Raw genomic sequence first — 16,871 nt, forward strand, 5'->3', positions numbered from 1 at the left:
TAATAATAATAATAATATATGAGTATATTTTTAAAATTTATAATAGGGATGGTGTAGATAATGAAAAGTTTTAAGAAAGGAGTATTATTGATGATTAAATATAAGAAATTTCAAAGTAAAAGACTAGAAAATTGGATAGGTGAAAGTAGGAAAGGTAATAGTAGACAAACTTAGGACGGAAAATAAGATTTCAATCTTTACTTTATTATAAACATGATTCAAAAAATATAAAGTTATATGGTTGTATGTAAATGAATTAGCCTATCATTGAGGACTAAGACCTATATATTGAATTTTGAGAAATCCAAAAATAATTAGAATAATATGTTATATTAATTATTCTAAATTTAGTGGAAGAGAGGAAAGTTCCTTGAACTTCATTTTTTGTTATTATTTGTAGAGAGGAATTAAAAAATGAATAAATAAAACATTAAAAACTAAGAAACCCAAAAAGAAAACATTATCTTATTCTAAGAAGTTAAAAAGAGTGGAAGAAAGGAAAGTTCTTTGAACTTTTATTATTAGTTATTATTATTGTTATTATTATATTTGTATAGAAGAATAATATATTTGAAAAAAAGTCTTGAAGTTATAACCTTATGTTTATCTAGAATACACACATTTCATTTGTCTTTATGTACCAAGTTGGTTTAACTATATTTAGTTTTATTTCTCAATGTATTATAGTTTTATTTTCCAATGTGTCAGAGCGTAAGGATTTAAACTTTGAAATTGAGTTGGGTTCATTGGGTTCATGTTAGTAATATATTATAATTTGTTAAAATTATCTTTTTGAAGAAAATTTAAAATTAAAATTTAATTAGATAAATAATTATTTTATTTAGATAAATTTTAAAAAATAATAAATTTTATAAAATATTTACAAATTATAGATAGTGATTGATATGCTATAATGATAGAAGATTATTATTGATAGAATCTAAAATTTTGCTAAGCTGGTAAATATTTTAATTTATTTTGTTATTTTTAAAAATGTCCATTTTATTTATTTATTTTTAGATTTTAAAGGATGAAAATAATACTTAAACCCTAAACCTTCAATGATAAATCAAGGTGATGGAAAAGTTTAGATTTATAAGTGTTGGATATTCAAACTTATTTTAAAAACATGCATGTATTTATGAAAACAACTTTTAATTAAACGATTTAATTTTGTTGTTATTATCATTTTATTTACAATAATTGCAATTTACTCTTCTTTTTTTTTTTTTTGATGTCTAGTAGCTCACCCGAACCATTAACTTGTTGATCGAATTTAAAATGTCTTACTGGCGTGACAATCAACTAATTCAATAACATCCCAACCCAACCTAATTTTTAAAATTTGGGTTAGATAATGAGTGAGTTGGATTGTTCGATTATTTATTTCTTTTCTTTTCTTTTTTAAGTATATTATTTATTAACTTAAAATACTTAAATTTGTCTACAACACATTTTAATAACTAAAATTTCATAAAACTCAAATCTTAAATATCAAAATTCAACTTACCTATTATAAACTTTAAAAAAACCTCATAATAATATATATATGGATTATAATATTTCTAAAATGTAATATATATTTTAATAATATTATAAATTCGATGTTCGGATTGGGATCAACCCATACTTTTAAAAATATAATCTGAACTGATCCAATTCAAAAGAAAAAAACATAAAAAATTCAACCCAACTCAACCTTCACAGTTTGAATTGAATAGTCAGTTTATCAGATTATTTGAACCCTCCAATCCCACAATTATTTCCTATCTAGAAAGCTTTCCACTAACCTTTCTTTTATCTATATTTTGATGATAGGTTTTGAGCTCATCTCAAGCTTGATCACCTCATGTGGCTTTTTATTCTTTTCATTAATGCATGCATTTCTTTTTCGTCGTAGGACATGAATAAGAGTACTATAAATGTGTTAACGTATTTGTGAGATATTCAAATATTTAGAATGATACTTGAGTTTTAGTATATTATTATATTTATAAAAAATTATATTTACGAACTTAAGAAAATGGAAAATTAAAGAGAAAAATATTATATTGCTAATTAAACATGATCCCATAGTTATATATAATGGTCCATGGATACTCCTAAGTAATATGAGTTTTTTTTGTTGAGTTAACAATTAAATTCATTTATGTTAAATTAATTATTGTTAGACTTACATTAGGTAATATATATATACTAACAATTTATAGGTTAAAGGTTCGATTTCTTGATCAACCTCACAAATCCTTAAAAAAAAACATTTATACTACATTGGCTATATAATTATATATATTTATATATAAATAATTTAATTTAGTATAAATAATATATTTTCCATCAATATGTTTAAGTTTAAAATGGACTCATCCCACACATTATATTAAACTAAAAAATGAAGATATATGTATGTGTGTGTGAGGGTGTATGTGGTAACAATAACATTAACATATAATTTTTCACTCAATTATCATTTCAGCTGAGAATTAATAACAGCATGCAATGTTGTGGTAGCTTGTAATTTTTTCATACATGTGTACATTGATAGAGTAGTAGTGATAATTAAATAGATATAATTATGAGATATGATTTGATTTTTGTATGATAATATAGAATATTACACACACACTTTAATTTAATTTAATGTATAAAGTATTATTAAAACATTAATAACTAGTTGAGGTATTACAATAAAATGAAGAAAAGAAGGAAAGAATAGAGGGCAAAAGAATTAACAATCATCCCTAATCCCTAATGACCACCCACAATTTAAGAAGTCAAACTTAAAAGTTCTTCCAAGTACTCAACACCCAAATCCTCAAAAACAACTACACTTTTCTTCTTCTTCTTCATCATCTTCTTCTCCATCTTCTCCACTTCAGCCATCCTCTTCCTCTGTATGGAGTGGCGCCGCTTAAGCGCCAAGACCGGTGAGCTCCCGACCTCCCACCGATACTTCATTTCCCGAAGCGACTCTCGAACAACCTCGATCGGAAAGTTGAGCGTGGCTAACCCTCCTCTCATACAAAATGCGGCTTGGTCATATGCCAACGCAGCCGCCTCGGCGCTATCAAACGTCCCTAACCACACTCTCACCCCTTGTCGTGTCGAATCCCTAATCTCGGCTGCATACTTCCCCCATGGCCGCCTCCGTACCCCTCGGTAAACCCTCTCCTCCTTATGTGATTGATCTTCCTCCACAACGACCTCATCACAAACACTCCCTTCCTCCACCTCCACCTCCACCACCTCCTCCTTAACTTGCAACTCAATCGGAGACGAGCAAGAGCTTGAATCCGAAGACGACATCGTCTCTTCGGCGAAAACCATATCATCAAACAACATATCGTTCAAGTAATTGAAGTCAAATGAAGTCTCTTCCCCGGAAATAAAACTCTGATTGTGATCATTGTTCCACAAGAAATTTTCTTGGTAATTACCAAAGAAATCACTAAGAATTGACATGTTTTGGATAAATGGGGTTTTAGTTTAATGTGATTGTGGGTGGGGGGGTTTTGAGTTTATGACCAAAATTGGAAAGGTGAGAAACCCTTTTTATAAGAGAGAGAGAAGAAAAAGTAAAGGGGGTTGTTATTATTTATAATGATATGTATGAAAAGTTTATAAAATATATACAAAGTTGGTGGTGGTTTATAAAATAGTGGAAGAAGCACAATAAAAAGAAAAAAGGCACGTGGGTCAAAGAATTTTGTTAGAGAGGCTAAGAGAAGGCGGCTAATATTTGGGTCGAGGAATGTGAGATGGTGTGGTGTGGTGTGGTGTGGTATGGTGTGGTATGGTGTGGGGGATCTAAATTCTCAACTGTCAATGTCGTTTTTGCTGACCACTTACACCCTACTTGCCCTTTTCTCTTTAATTAAATAATCCAATCATCCTAAAAACTACATCCATCCAAGTTCAAGTTCAAATTACATGGAATGGATTGGGTTTAGGGTAAGGGCAAATCATAATAAAGAAAAAGATAATACATGTATGTATATTAGGGTGGAGGATCTCATCCTTAACTTTGAGGTTCACGATATATATATATATTTATATATGTTGTTTATGTTAGTCGAAGATATTTTTATATTTTGGAATTTTAATGAAAATAAATATTTTATTCGGTAAATTAATGCTAGTTTTTTAAATAGTACAAGTATATTAGAATTGTGAGTGTTTTGGTGAGAAAGTAACGTTGTTGGGGCTTAAACATAGGACAACTTCAATTAACCTACTTTGATACTATCTTAAATCATCAATTGACCAAAAAACTAAAGTTTACGGGATGAAGGATAAATTTACTATAATATCTAGCAAATACATTTGTACTTTTTTTAAAATTGAAACTTCAAATATTTTATTCTTGTGAAAAATCCAAGACGACTTAAAAAAAAAAAAAAGAGGCAGTCAAAGTTTCTTAATTGCTTAGAGGGACCTAAATTCTTCCTCTCTAATTAACAATGAAGAATGTGATATGAATATGCCAATAGGCCAAAACCCTACTGATGATAGTGATAGGGTTTCAAACAATTGATGTTTAAGTGTATATGGAAGTAGAGCTAGGAGGATAGCATTGATAGCATTTCAAACTACACATTATTCCTAAAATTAATTAATTTTTTTCTGTTGTTTAAACAAAAATGTACTAATAGATGCATTAGAATTTCTCAACTAGATTGACATATTTATATATTTATATATAGCATTCTCGTTATGTTCCAAGATCAAGAATGATGATGCATAATCAAAGGAAGAATATACAAAAAGGTACTGGAAAGGAAGTAGAGGAGCTCAAGTGTAAATATATACAAAGAAAAGAAGGTGTAGAGAAAGGTCGTGTTTCAATTTAAAGCAGTGTGTGTGTGGTAGATCCATCATAGTTTTAAAGAAAAGGTATGGATTTTTTAGTCCATGAAGCAACATTTTGCGATAAATCAGTGGAATAGAGGATTATATAATTGTTGGTTTCCAACCCAAACCATGCACATTTTTCCCTTTCTTAAATATGTTAAATTTTTGGAAGGCAATTTGAAGAAAAGTGGATATTTTCCAACCTCAAAACTTCCCTAACATCAACGAGTCCAATAAAAGCAACTTTCAAATTATATCTTTGATTATGTCAAATAATATTTGGAAGATTCTGATCCTATGTTGCATTCCTAATAACAAATTATCACATGTGTTCACACGAAATTTAAAAAAAAAAACTAATTCGTAGAGTTGAACGGACGTTGAATATAATGTGATGCACTAATTCTTTATCTATTATTTGATATTCTTCTGTTTTCTCTCGATTGAATGCAAGCTAAAATCTAAAAAAAGTTTGTATCTTCAAATGAAACTTCAATCTTCTTCGAGAGTGGTTGGCGTCTTTTGCTTCTTGAGAGAATTCTCAAAATTTTGTCCCTCGTAACTTCTCTATTTATAGAGTTCTTTGATAGGATTTATGACTTGAACTTTGTTGATTCATGGACGAGACACATGAGCTCAAGTATATGGATTTGGATCATATTTAGCATGCATTTGAAGTAAATTAAATTTATTTATTTTTAACTCAATTGAACTTTAACACAAATAAATAATATTTAATTTCACCAAAATAATTAACTTGATCCCACCGTTATGATATGAAAACACGTGACATGATCAAAATTGGCCAATTTATATCTTTCAATTTCAATTTGGGACATGTCAACTTTTAATATAATTAGTCTCTTCAATTATTTGTATTTTTTCCCATTACTTTGGTAATGACGTGACAATTTGTGAATGATACGAAATTATTCTCGTTCAACAATGTATATGTGTTTAGTTTTTGAATCAAACACGTCCTTATCTAGCTAGTATATATATATAGTACCCTAATTTTTTAAACTTTGTGTCCAATCAATCCTTAAATTTCCAAATATGTTTAATATAAATTTATAATCTTTCATCTTTTAAGTTAAACTTTGTGAGTAAGTCCCTAAATTATTTGAAATATTACGTCAGATGAATCAAGTCATTAAAAAATTTCTATATCTAAATATCGTTTCCAACTTCATCATTTAAAATAATTACCCTAAACATCTAAAATCCTCCACCAATTTAAGATTTTTTTTTTTTTTAAGATTCACAGCCCTATTAGAAATATATAAGATTTAAAGATTTAAGATTGTTATATAGACATACAATAACATATCTTAAATTCGTACATCAATTAAGTTAAAAAGAAAAAAACTTGTTATGGTCTATTCTTATATATTGACCGAAGCTTTTGTTTAGGTGTATGCTCAGCCCTGAGTTGAAGGTAACTTTAACTAAAAAGCATAAAAGTGGATGAGTAAAATAAAAATGCTAACCCTTATGTGCAAGTGGGACACAAGTTTTTAAACTCCACATGTTCTTTTAAGCAAAGGTCTTTCCTATGCCAGTTGCAAATTTTGACTCAATTATTTATACCAATTCTCTCTTTTAACTTCTTTAATTTTTCTAATTATTTAACATTTTACCTTTCTAATTTTAAGATATTTTATAAAAAAATCAGTATGCAATTAAAAATTCTAAACTTTTATAGAAAAAGCTTTGAAACCAACAGTACAGTATATGGATGTTGTAGGTGATTGAAGGTGATTGTGGACAAGGATAGATTTCATGCTGTTTAGACTCTTTAAATGAGTTTGTTGTTGTTTCTTTTTTAAGATCAACAAAGTGATTTGATTTAATCTAGATCTAAAAATTCTTTTAAAGAAAAAAAATTAACTTTTATTGTGAACATTTTTTACGAGAAATTCTAAAATCTTATTTTAACCTTCTAAGTTGATTAAAGTTTTATATAAGTTTAACACAAGTTATTAAAGATTAACTTTTCTTTTCTGAATGAGAAACTTTTAACAATTTGATGAAATATTGTGATTGTTAGAACATGAAGAATTAGATAGATGTTGATCTTCTAGTTGGTTTGAATAATTCAACAGTTGTTATCCTTTCATATAGGTTGATGATATTCAATCTTCCATCCAATAAATGTTGAGTTCATATTTTTTTTCTTTCAAAAGGTACATTTTTAATTAGATTTTAATAATTTATGTCATTAAACTGTATTATATATATATACACACACACACATATATAAAAGTTGTTTTTCACACCTTCTAAATTAACAACTGAGTGTATATATTTGAACAAATTTATGTTTTCTTACTTAATGAATTGGAAAATCTGATTTAAAAATAGAAAGTTCCAATTTAAATTTTGTGATAATAGTATAATTTCAAATTTGGTCAACAAAACATGTGCACCATAACATCTCATTCTAGAAATTCCTCAAGAGTGTGTGATTGAGGGAGCCTAAGCTACATCTAATTATTATCCAAACTAAAACTACTCATTAGCATTTTAAATAAATAGAAGTAATAAATTCTATTAATTAATTTCATCTTGAATTAAAGAATCCAAATCCAAGAATATTCAAAACCTTTAAAGAAAAATAAATAACTTTTTTACTTTAAAATTAATTAAAGAAGTAATAATCAAATATACACTACCATAACATAAACATATTAAAACTATATTATAAAGACATTACTTTATGACTTTTAAAACTAAATGTAGTAACAATTAAATCTACTAATTTTATTTTTGTTGTATAGAGTTAATCTAAAATTAAGAATTAAGAATCACAACCTATCAAAAAGGAAATTACTTCTTTACTTTTAAAATTTTGAAGAACTATTATCTACTAATCCACTTCTTTCATGTAAAAAGTCCAAAACCTATCATGGATTTTAAGTTTTCTTTTCTTTTTATGAAATATAAGATACTAATTTTAATCTCTAAACGTACGTATATAAAATTAAGTATTAGTAGATAAACAAATGTAAACAATTATTCAAACTTTGAAAGTTTAGAATAAAATTGATTTCTATGAAAAATGGGAATAAATTATTCTAACCTCAGCCTTTTATGTCTAAAATCATCATTATTTTAGTACTGTTTCTGTCTTTTTGTGAAAAGCAGAAAAAACAAAGAAAAGAAAGAACTGTTTATGTCTTCCAACATTTCTTCTTCTTCATTCAAAACTCTTAATTTTGTTTTTTCTTTTCTCTTTTTTCACACAGATTTTTCTTGAACGTTCAACCACATATATAATAATAAAATTATTAATTAATTAAAGCATTGAATCTATCAATACTTTTATACGCAATATATTTGTTTTTATAATCAAAGCGCATTATACTCACATATTTATTTGAACGTTGGTAACATGAGGCTTGAAATTTTGTTGAGGACTTCTAGTCTACCATATAGAAATTTTGATAATGTCTAACACGTGAGTTATACATTCATATTGACAATATGTCACCACATTAGGATCTCTCTCGACCGGCAATATTGACGTAACACCAACAGTTAATTTGTTTGAAAGAGAGAATACAACTTGTAAAATATAAAGTTGCACATTAAGCACTTAATGTGATGTTTGACATGTGTGTAAAAGCTAAGGAGTTCGAAAGTAGGATTCAAAGTTACTTCTATACCGTGGAACAACAAATAAAGAAAACACAAATTAATTAAATGTAAAGCAATAGCTAGTAGAAAATCGAAACAAAAATCATTAAGAGTGTGTTAACTACATCTACTGACAAAGAGAACGATTTATTATTAAAGTAGAATTCAAAAAATACAACATGTAGTTGTTGTTGTGTCCATAGCTAGGGTTAGATAAAAATTATGTAAATAACAAATACGTAAGAGACTCAAAACATGGCAAAAATGATTTAAACAAAGCATAGATACAACGCTCTCGACGCAAGTAATAATAATGTATTTAATAAAAAATGTATTTTAAATAATTTTAAACCTAATATAATGACATTTACTAATTCAATTAACAAACACTGTATTTTAAATGAATGATTCAATTTAGACATAATCCTCTTGGTATGGGGATTGTTGGACAAAAGACTATGAAATTCAATCACAAATAGATAATATAAGAGCTAGTAGTAATAATAATAATGTTTATTTTGGTAATCTATGGGTTTTATAATTCCATTAAAAAAAATTAACAACTAAAGTGAATAAGAATACAATGGATGGCAGCAATAACTTCTATAGAGAAGAGAGATGGCACACAATTTCATCATACAAAAACAAAATGCATATAAACATATGAAAACAAATTAACAATAGAAACAAAGATAATTATATTTTTAACATATGATATGATATGATGCCAAGACCATTATTAACTATTTTTTTAATTAAAAGAATTAATTAAGAGAATATTCATTACCAATTTGTTTATTTTTATTTTGTCATCAATAGTTTCCTTGTCAACTTGCATATCTTAATTATATCAAGGAATTTCAAGGAGAAAAATAAAAGGGTTCTTCATTTAAGGATTTTTAGTTTTCTATTTTAATTTTTAAACTATAGTTTTTAGATACTAAATGCTTCATTTTTAGATTATATATATATCTTACATGTAAAAGTTTTGTATGTCCAAATAAATAAAGATGTGTGTATGTGATGTGTTGGCCCTTACTTTATTATATTGTTTCTATATATGACCATTCTTGCTTGAAACAAAAAATTTACCCTCTAGATGACATAATTAAATTACATTACATTTATAACTCCTAAAACAATTAACGTTTTGTAAAATTGTTTTCTTGAAAAATACAAAATTACAAATGCGTATACAATGACGATCGGATCATATGATTCACACATGATGAAAAAGATAGGATTAATATCATCTACATAACATTTAAAATATTTGTTAATTATCTAAAACACGTTACCATATCATATAATTAGCTAGGAGAAGTAACAATAACAATAACAACAATCTTGTAAAATAATAATAATATATATAAAATCTACTTGATAAAAATTATGATAAATAATCACTTTTAGGCTTAGATGGAAGCATAATAAAGATTGTGAAAAGTTCATGTTCTCAATTAGGTTAATGTCAATATCTAAATCTTTAATTCTATTTTATAACTTAATTATATTTTACATTTATAATTAGCCCTCGTGATAAATAAATCTTGGGTTTATTGGGGATGGTTCATGTACCAAGATCTCATGTTCCTCAGTCCTAATTAATTCTATCTTTTTCTTTAATGAAAAAGAAAAAGGTTGCAATTAATAATAGTTAGAGAATAATGATTATTATCTTTAATTACTTATTTTAGTATAGTCAAGCAAATCATGTAATCAAGTCAGATTAAATTACGTAGAAGAAAAGAAAGTGATGTACTTTTATGTTTGACAAATGTGTTATTCTTAAAAAGATGGATGCATTTAATCATATGGAGGGCTTTGAGATACATATACATACACATGCATCTAAATACCCAACTTGTTTTAATTTTATTAAAATTAAAACATCAAGTTGAAGTATTAAAAAATGTATTATATGAAATAATGAATATTTAATTTCAAATTATTGTAAACTAATTAATAATTGATTTTCTCCCACTTGTAAAATCAATCTCTTGAATTAAAAAATTCAACTAATTCATAGTGGAAAATGATGTCATATCAAGAAAAATCAAATGAGTCTTCTAATAATTTGTCAATTCTCATGCATTCATTCATTCATCTTCAAGCTTTGCTTGCTTCTTCTTTCTCTTCTCTTATTATTTATCTATTTAATTAATAATTTTTTACTTTACAACTTTCTCAAGCTTTTTTTACTCTTGAAAATTTTCTTAATTTAATTTTTTAATAACTTTTCCATTTTAGGTTAATCTATCATATTTGCCATAAAAGAAAGTTCGAGGAAGATTAGGACTTTTAATTGGTAACTTAAGTTTTGTTTTTTGTTTTCATATTTATTAAAATATATAACAAAATTTCTAAAATCAAGTTTGGTAGTATGAAACAATTTTCATATTTATGTTATAAATTTATTTTATTATTGTTATTTATATGAAATTGATATTTTATTATTGTTCATATAAAAACATACAAATGTAATAAATTATACATTATAATATTTACAAAATAATAATTATACAAAAACAAAATTGAACAGAGAATAAGTTTGTTAATTAATGAGTAATAGTTTATATCCAACTAAACAACGAAAATGTATTTCAAACAACAGATTTTGAAAATTGATTCAAATTAGAATTATAATTTTTCAACTTGCAACTAAATGCATATAATCTGAAAAGATAAACACAACTCCTCTTTTCTAGAACCTTTGTTTTCAAAATTTATGCATTCATATGATCTACCAAACAAAGTTCTCTATATAACTAATGGATAATGATGAGTTTGGTCTTCTTCTTCGTCTCTATTTAGGGTTCTTTTCTTACACATTTTCTGCTGTTGTTTAGTATACCTTGACTCTTGTGAGACTGTTCTTGTTGCTTAATTAACATATACGAAGAAAGAAAAAATAATAATCTATAAACACTTTTTAAAAAGAGTACTAAGCTGATCACTTAATGGTTATCAGAAAATTAAAGTGGTTTATTTTATTTATTTAACTTTGATGTAAAAAGGAAAAGAAAATATCTATGAACACTTTTAAAAAAGAGTAAGCTAATTTAATGATTATCAGAAATTTGAAGTGTATTATTATTATTATTTATATTAGAATTTTGATTTGAGCAAATATTTTGTATGATATTGTTACTATAAATTTTGAAATAGACACTATCATAATATTTAAATAGCATCTCAAAATATTTCTAATTCCATTAGATTTTAATACGTGAGAAAAAAAACCTAATTAAAAACTAATGTCGATGAAACTAATTATTTTTTAAAAAAAGTCAAGGTTTGTCATTCCTTATCATCGTCTTTCTTCTTTTCTCTTCTAGTCTTTTTTATTTTCCTCTTTTGCAATTTTTTTTCTTTCGTCTTTTTCTCTCATTCTACATTTTTTTAAAAAATATTTTCATTTGCTCTTCCTTTTCATATTTTTTTTTGCAATTTTTCTTTTCCTTTCCATCGTCTTTTTCTTTTCTTTTGTAATTTTTAATTTTTTTTCAAATTCTTATTTGGTTCAAGATCGTGTACAAAATATAAAAAGATCGATTTTTTCAAACTGTTATTTGGTTGTTTAACATCGTGTGTCAAATATAAAAGCTCCCGAAAAAAAATCGTTAGGATATTGGATTGCCAAATGAAAACGACCGTGTACAAAAAAATAGCAAAATCTAAATAATGATGTTCCAAATCTAAACAATCGTGTACCAAAAAAATATTTTAAAAAATCGTTGAGGCTTAACTATCCAAATTTAAACGATTGTATGTCAAATCTATATGATCGTGTGTCAAATGTAAATGATTGTGTTCCAAAATTTTTTGAAAAAAAATCGTTTAGATTTGACTATTCAAATTGAAACGATCAAATGTAAGCGATCGCGTGCCAAATCTAAACCACAAAAAAGTATTGAATAAAATAATTTAGATTTGACAACCCAAATTTAAGGATTAAATTAAACGATCGTGTGTTAAATCTAAACGATCGCGTATCAATTTTTTTATAAAAGAATCGTTTAGATTTTGGTAGTAAAATATAAACGGTCGTATAAGAATGAATAGTCAAATCTAAATAATCGTTTTCCAAATAAATTATGCGTGCTAGATGTCAATTAATCAGATACATTTTTTATATTTTCTAATATTGGCCCGAGCTTTTTTCGTTTTTAAAATTGTTGTAAACCTTGCTTTATTATATTTTTGAAAAGACCCCTAGGTTTTTTTGTAATAAACACGAGAAATAAATTACACTAAACCAAATTAGGTTTGGTTTTCTAAATACCAAAACTTAAAAAATATGAGTTCATATATTGTTTATAATTAATTGATAGTCAATACATGATATATTTTCTTATTAATTTTTTCAATTTTCATAAAAGAAAAAAAAGTTATTGAAATATCCAACTTAATCTTTCCTATAAATATATAATATCATGCATTGTGAATAGATTTATAACAATGTTTTTAAGAAAAAAGTGATTTTATTTCTTTTGTGTGAAGACGATTGATTCAAGGTAAATTTCAATCTTTAACTTTAATTGTTACGTTTATTTTTCTATTACTTTTTATTTTGAAAAACTATATTTTGAAATTTTTAGATTACAAGTTAAGAATTATAATCATTTGTTTAAGTTTCAATTTAAACTACTCCTAAACTCTTGACAATTTATTGATACAAAATCTGAAACATATTAGAAATATGCTCATACATGTTTTTAGAACTTTCATAAATTAGTTTGAGTTTTCCAAATATAAGAACTATTTTAAAGTACAAACGCAAGCATCCAACTCTCTAATTATCCAATCTTTTAAACAATAATAATTATAATTTATTAACGGTTTTATTTTGTATCTCTCAAGAATGATTTTTTTATAGCACACACAAATTAATAATATCAAGTATGTATGATGATCTTGAAGTAAGATGTTCAACCCCACATCCTACGTATTGTCAAAAAAAAATGAAATGAAATTTCAATTTTCTTGAATGAATTAAAAATTTATAGTTGAAGATATATTTATTTGAAATACTTGAAAACTTTCATAAATTTGTTGGGTTTAGATTAAAAGAATAAAACAAATTTTGTTTCTAAAAGCTAAAAGTTTGATTCTCTTCAAAATTGTTACAGTAAAAAACTTATGATAACACCAACATGAGCTTAACTCAACTGACACATGTATGTTTATGTGGACAATAAGTCTCGGGTTCAAATCACGATGCACATCAATATTTATATTTGTGAGTCTAATTTAGTGATTCATATGAAGGAAGAAGGGATCAATTATTAATATATTTTTTTTAAATCTTTTAAATTTAGAGATTCAAGAAATGGTGTGAAGTTCATGGGCTAAATTATGTTTTTTAGGTTAGTTAACTATATGATAAGTATAGCTAGTTAGAAATTGAGCACTTCTAAAGATTTAGTCAATTATATTCATTATGAGCATGAAATTGCAATGGCTGAAGTTAGAGGATCTTTTGAAGACTCATACAAGATGTTGCCAGGATTTACGTATATGTTGAATTTCAACAACCCAGGTATGTTTCTAATGTATACCTTTACACAAACAATATATACCTACTATGTCACGTACTACACATTATTCGTTGTATCAATATATCCAATTCTGATGTCCAATGTTATATTATTGAATACAAGGTTGATGGCAAATGTAACTATATGATAACATAAAAAATGTATAGATATTTTTTATGGGCTTCTAATAGTATATATAAGCCTAAATAGGGGTGCCTATTTATATCTTGGATCCAACAGTGCAATATTTTTCACAAAAGTCCTAATGGGCTACAAAATTATAAAAATGTTGAGCCCAAATTTCAAAACTACACATATTTAATAATCATATTTAGGCTTATATATACTATTAGAAGCCCATAAAAAATATCTACACATTTTTCTTGTCTTATGTAGTCCTTTGACTACTTTTTATTGTCATCTATAAATATATCTATTTTAAATTAGAAAATTTTTAAAAATAACAAATTTTACAAAATATTTATAACCTATAACAAATTTTTTTAATTCTATCACTAATAGCCACCGATATTCTATAGTGTTAGAATCTAACGTTATCTTCAACGATAGAATCCAAAATTTTGTTATAATTTGTAAATATTTTAATTTATTTTGCTATTTTTAAAATGCCCATTTAAAATTAAAAAGAAAAATAATATATAGCCACGACCCGATCCAAATTTTAAGGGTTGGGTTGGAAACTTTATTTGGGTCTTTCGGATTGTCACCCTAACCAACATAAACTTTTGATTAGTCCAAAAAATACCCTCAACCCAACTCAACCAATCCAACTCACGTATACCTTGGTAACAATTTACTACCCAAACTTTACTTTGTAATAATTTAGTTCTTGTACTATAAAATTTGTAACTATTTATCCTGTTTTTAGTTTGGGTTCAACGCTTTCATAGAACCTATACTGCCTCACACTTGGAACGATTTCAAAGCCATTTCATTGCTTAAAAGACATGAACACCCCTCAGATCTGAGCAGTAAACAAAAGTTTTGGTGTAAAAGAATTAATATACCTCATAGAAATTTTATGCACAATACATGTTCGATATGTGTCACATTTCTAATAGGAACACACTAGCCAACCTAAAAGGTTAAAAGCACACCATAGTTATAGATCACCCAGAACATCAGCATGATGCTATTGAAAAATGTTAAAAGCACACCATAGTTACAGATCACCCAGAACATCAGCATGATGCTATCCGTGATCATAATTTATTTGAAAGAAGATGATGTTGTCCAAGTAATGCCTTGTACAAAATAAAATAATAATACACCCCACAGACATGGAGGAGGTTCTTAGATTTTCCCATATTTTGTCCTTTTACCTTTATAATCTATTAAACAAAGCCCTCCATTGAATTCAACACCTTACCAAAGCAGGTCAAAGCTCTCTTCCCAATCTTTTTGTATAACAGAGAGAGGGAGAGAGAGAAGAGAACAGAGTATTTGTAAATTTGGATAAGTACACACAAATATTTGGTTTGACACAACAGAGACCATCATGCTCATGCATGAATCTATATATCTTATGTTTTAGTCTAACAAAGATTTTCATAATTTCAAAACCCCAAAAACCATTCTTTATAAATTACCCATTAAAATAATAAAATCTTACGGAGTTAAAACAAAACCTCCTTCTGCATAGTTCATTCCTGACGGCTAAAAATCATCTTCCCAGAAATTTCCCTCACCATATACGACAATTTCAACCTTCAAACATGGCTGACTTGATTTCTAGTATATTCAATTTGGATATAAATACAACAGATTTACATTACCTCGTTAGCCGTTCTCCAAATTTGAAATATAAACTTCTTTTTTCTTCTGCTGTAGTAGTAGTGCTCTGTTTCACAGTGTTAATAAATTAGAACTAAAAAGGAAAAGAAAAGAAAACGAAAAAGAAGAAGAAAAATGGAAGGAAAGAGAACTGGAAATGAAGGAAAGAGATCGACAAATGAAAGTCGTTACCGAGGGATAAGGCGACGGCCATGGGGGAAATTCGCGGCGGAGATTCGAGATCCATCGAGGAATGGTGCTCGGTTGTGGTTAGGGACGTTTGATACGGCGGAAGAAGCAGCGAGGGCGTACGATCAAGCGGCGTATGCGTTCAGAGGGCATTTGGCGATATTGAATTTTCCGAATGAGTACCAAAGTGGAAACCCTAATTTTGGGGCGGGGTATGGTTCTTCTGCGGCGTCTGGTTCTTCATCAACGACGACGATATCTTTTGGGGGAAATTACTCCGGCAACAATGCGAGCCGTGGATCGGGGGAAGTGATCGAGTTTGAGTATTTGGACAATGAGCTCTTGGAGGAGCTTTTGCAATCGGAAGGAGAAGGGTATAATCGGAAGAATTGAGGAAAATATTTGTGCAACCCCAATATATTATTTTATTTTTCCTAAAATGGAAAAGGAAAATTTATTTTGGGGATTTCAATTTTATAATGTTGGATTAATTTGATTTCGTTTTTACGGTTCTTGTAAATTTGTTGTACTACTAAAAACAAATATTGTTATTTGTTTGAAATAGTTAAAGAAAAATTATGTTCTTTTCTTAGTTGACTCAATTGCATTTGTTTCTAATGAACATCAAAACTATATTTATGATTTAACTTGCTTGGTTAATACATACTCATATATCCCGACTTGAAATGACGTATTCAATTAGGACAAGTTATAAGGAGTAGACGTGAAGAGAATTGAGTTGTTAACTTAAACTCTACTAATTGTTATGAAGTTTGAACCAAACAATTTGTAGGTTCATGTTTATTAACTTTTTACGTTGTAGCTTTTACGACTAAATAATTTTATTCTTTGCTTAGC

At 27.1% G+C, this 16,871-nt stretch overlaps 2 protein-coding genes across 2 annotated transcripts; one reads left to right on the top strand and one right to left on the bottom strand.

Annotated features, from left to right (window-relative positions):
- Positions 1-2,602: 2,602 nt before the first annotated feature.
- LOC101205053 (ethylene-response factor C3) lies at positions 2,603-3,534 on the bottom strand. The gene has a single exon (XM_004148928.3). It carries the CDS (start codon positions 3,460-3,462, stop codon positions 2,767-2,769), a length of 696 nt encoding a protein of 231 aa, XP_004148976.1. The 5' UTR covers positions 3,463-3,534; the 3' UTR covers positions 2,603-2,766.
- Positions 3,535-15,070: 11,536 nt separating this feature from the next.
- On the top strand, positions 15,071-16,615 carry LOC101205293 (ethylene-responsive transcription factor ERF098). Its single transcript, XM_011660957.2, has one exon. It carries the CDS (start codon positions 15,960-15,962, stop codon positions 16,404-16,406), a length of 447 nt encoding a protein of 148 aa, XP_011659259.1. The 5' UTR covers positions 15,071-15,959; the 3' UTR covers positions 16,407-16,615.
- The last annotated feature ends 256 nt before the right edge of the window (positions 16,616-16,871 follow it).

Source organism: Cucumis sativus, chromosome 7, assembly GCF_000004075.3.
Source record: "Cucumis sativus cultivar 9930 chromosome 7, Cucumber_9930_V3, whole genome shotgun sequence".
Taxonomy (NCBI): Eukaryota; Viridiplantae; Streptophyta; class Magnoliopsida; order Cucurbitales; family Cucurbitaceae; genus Cucumis; species Cucumis sativus.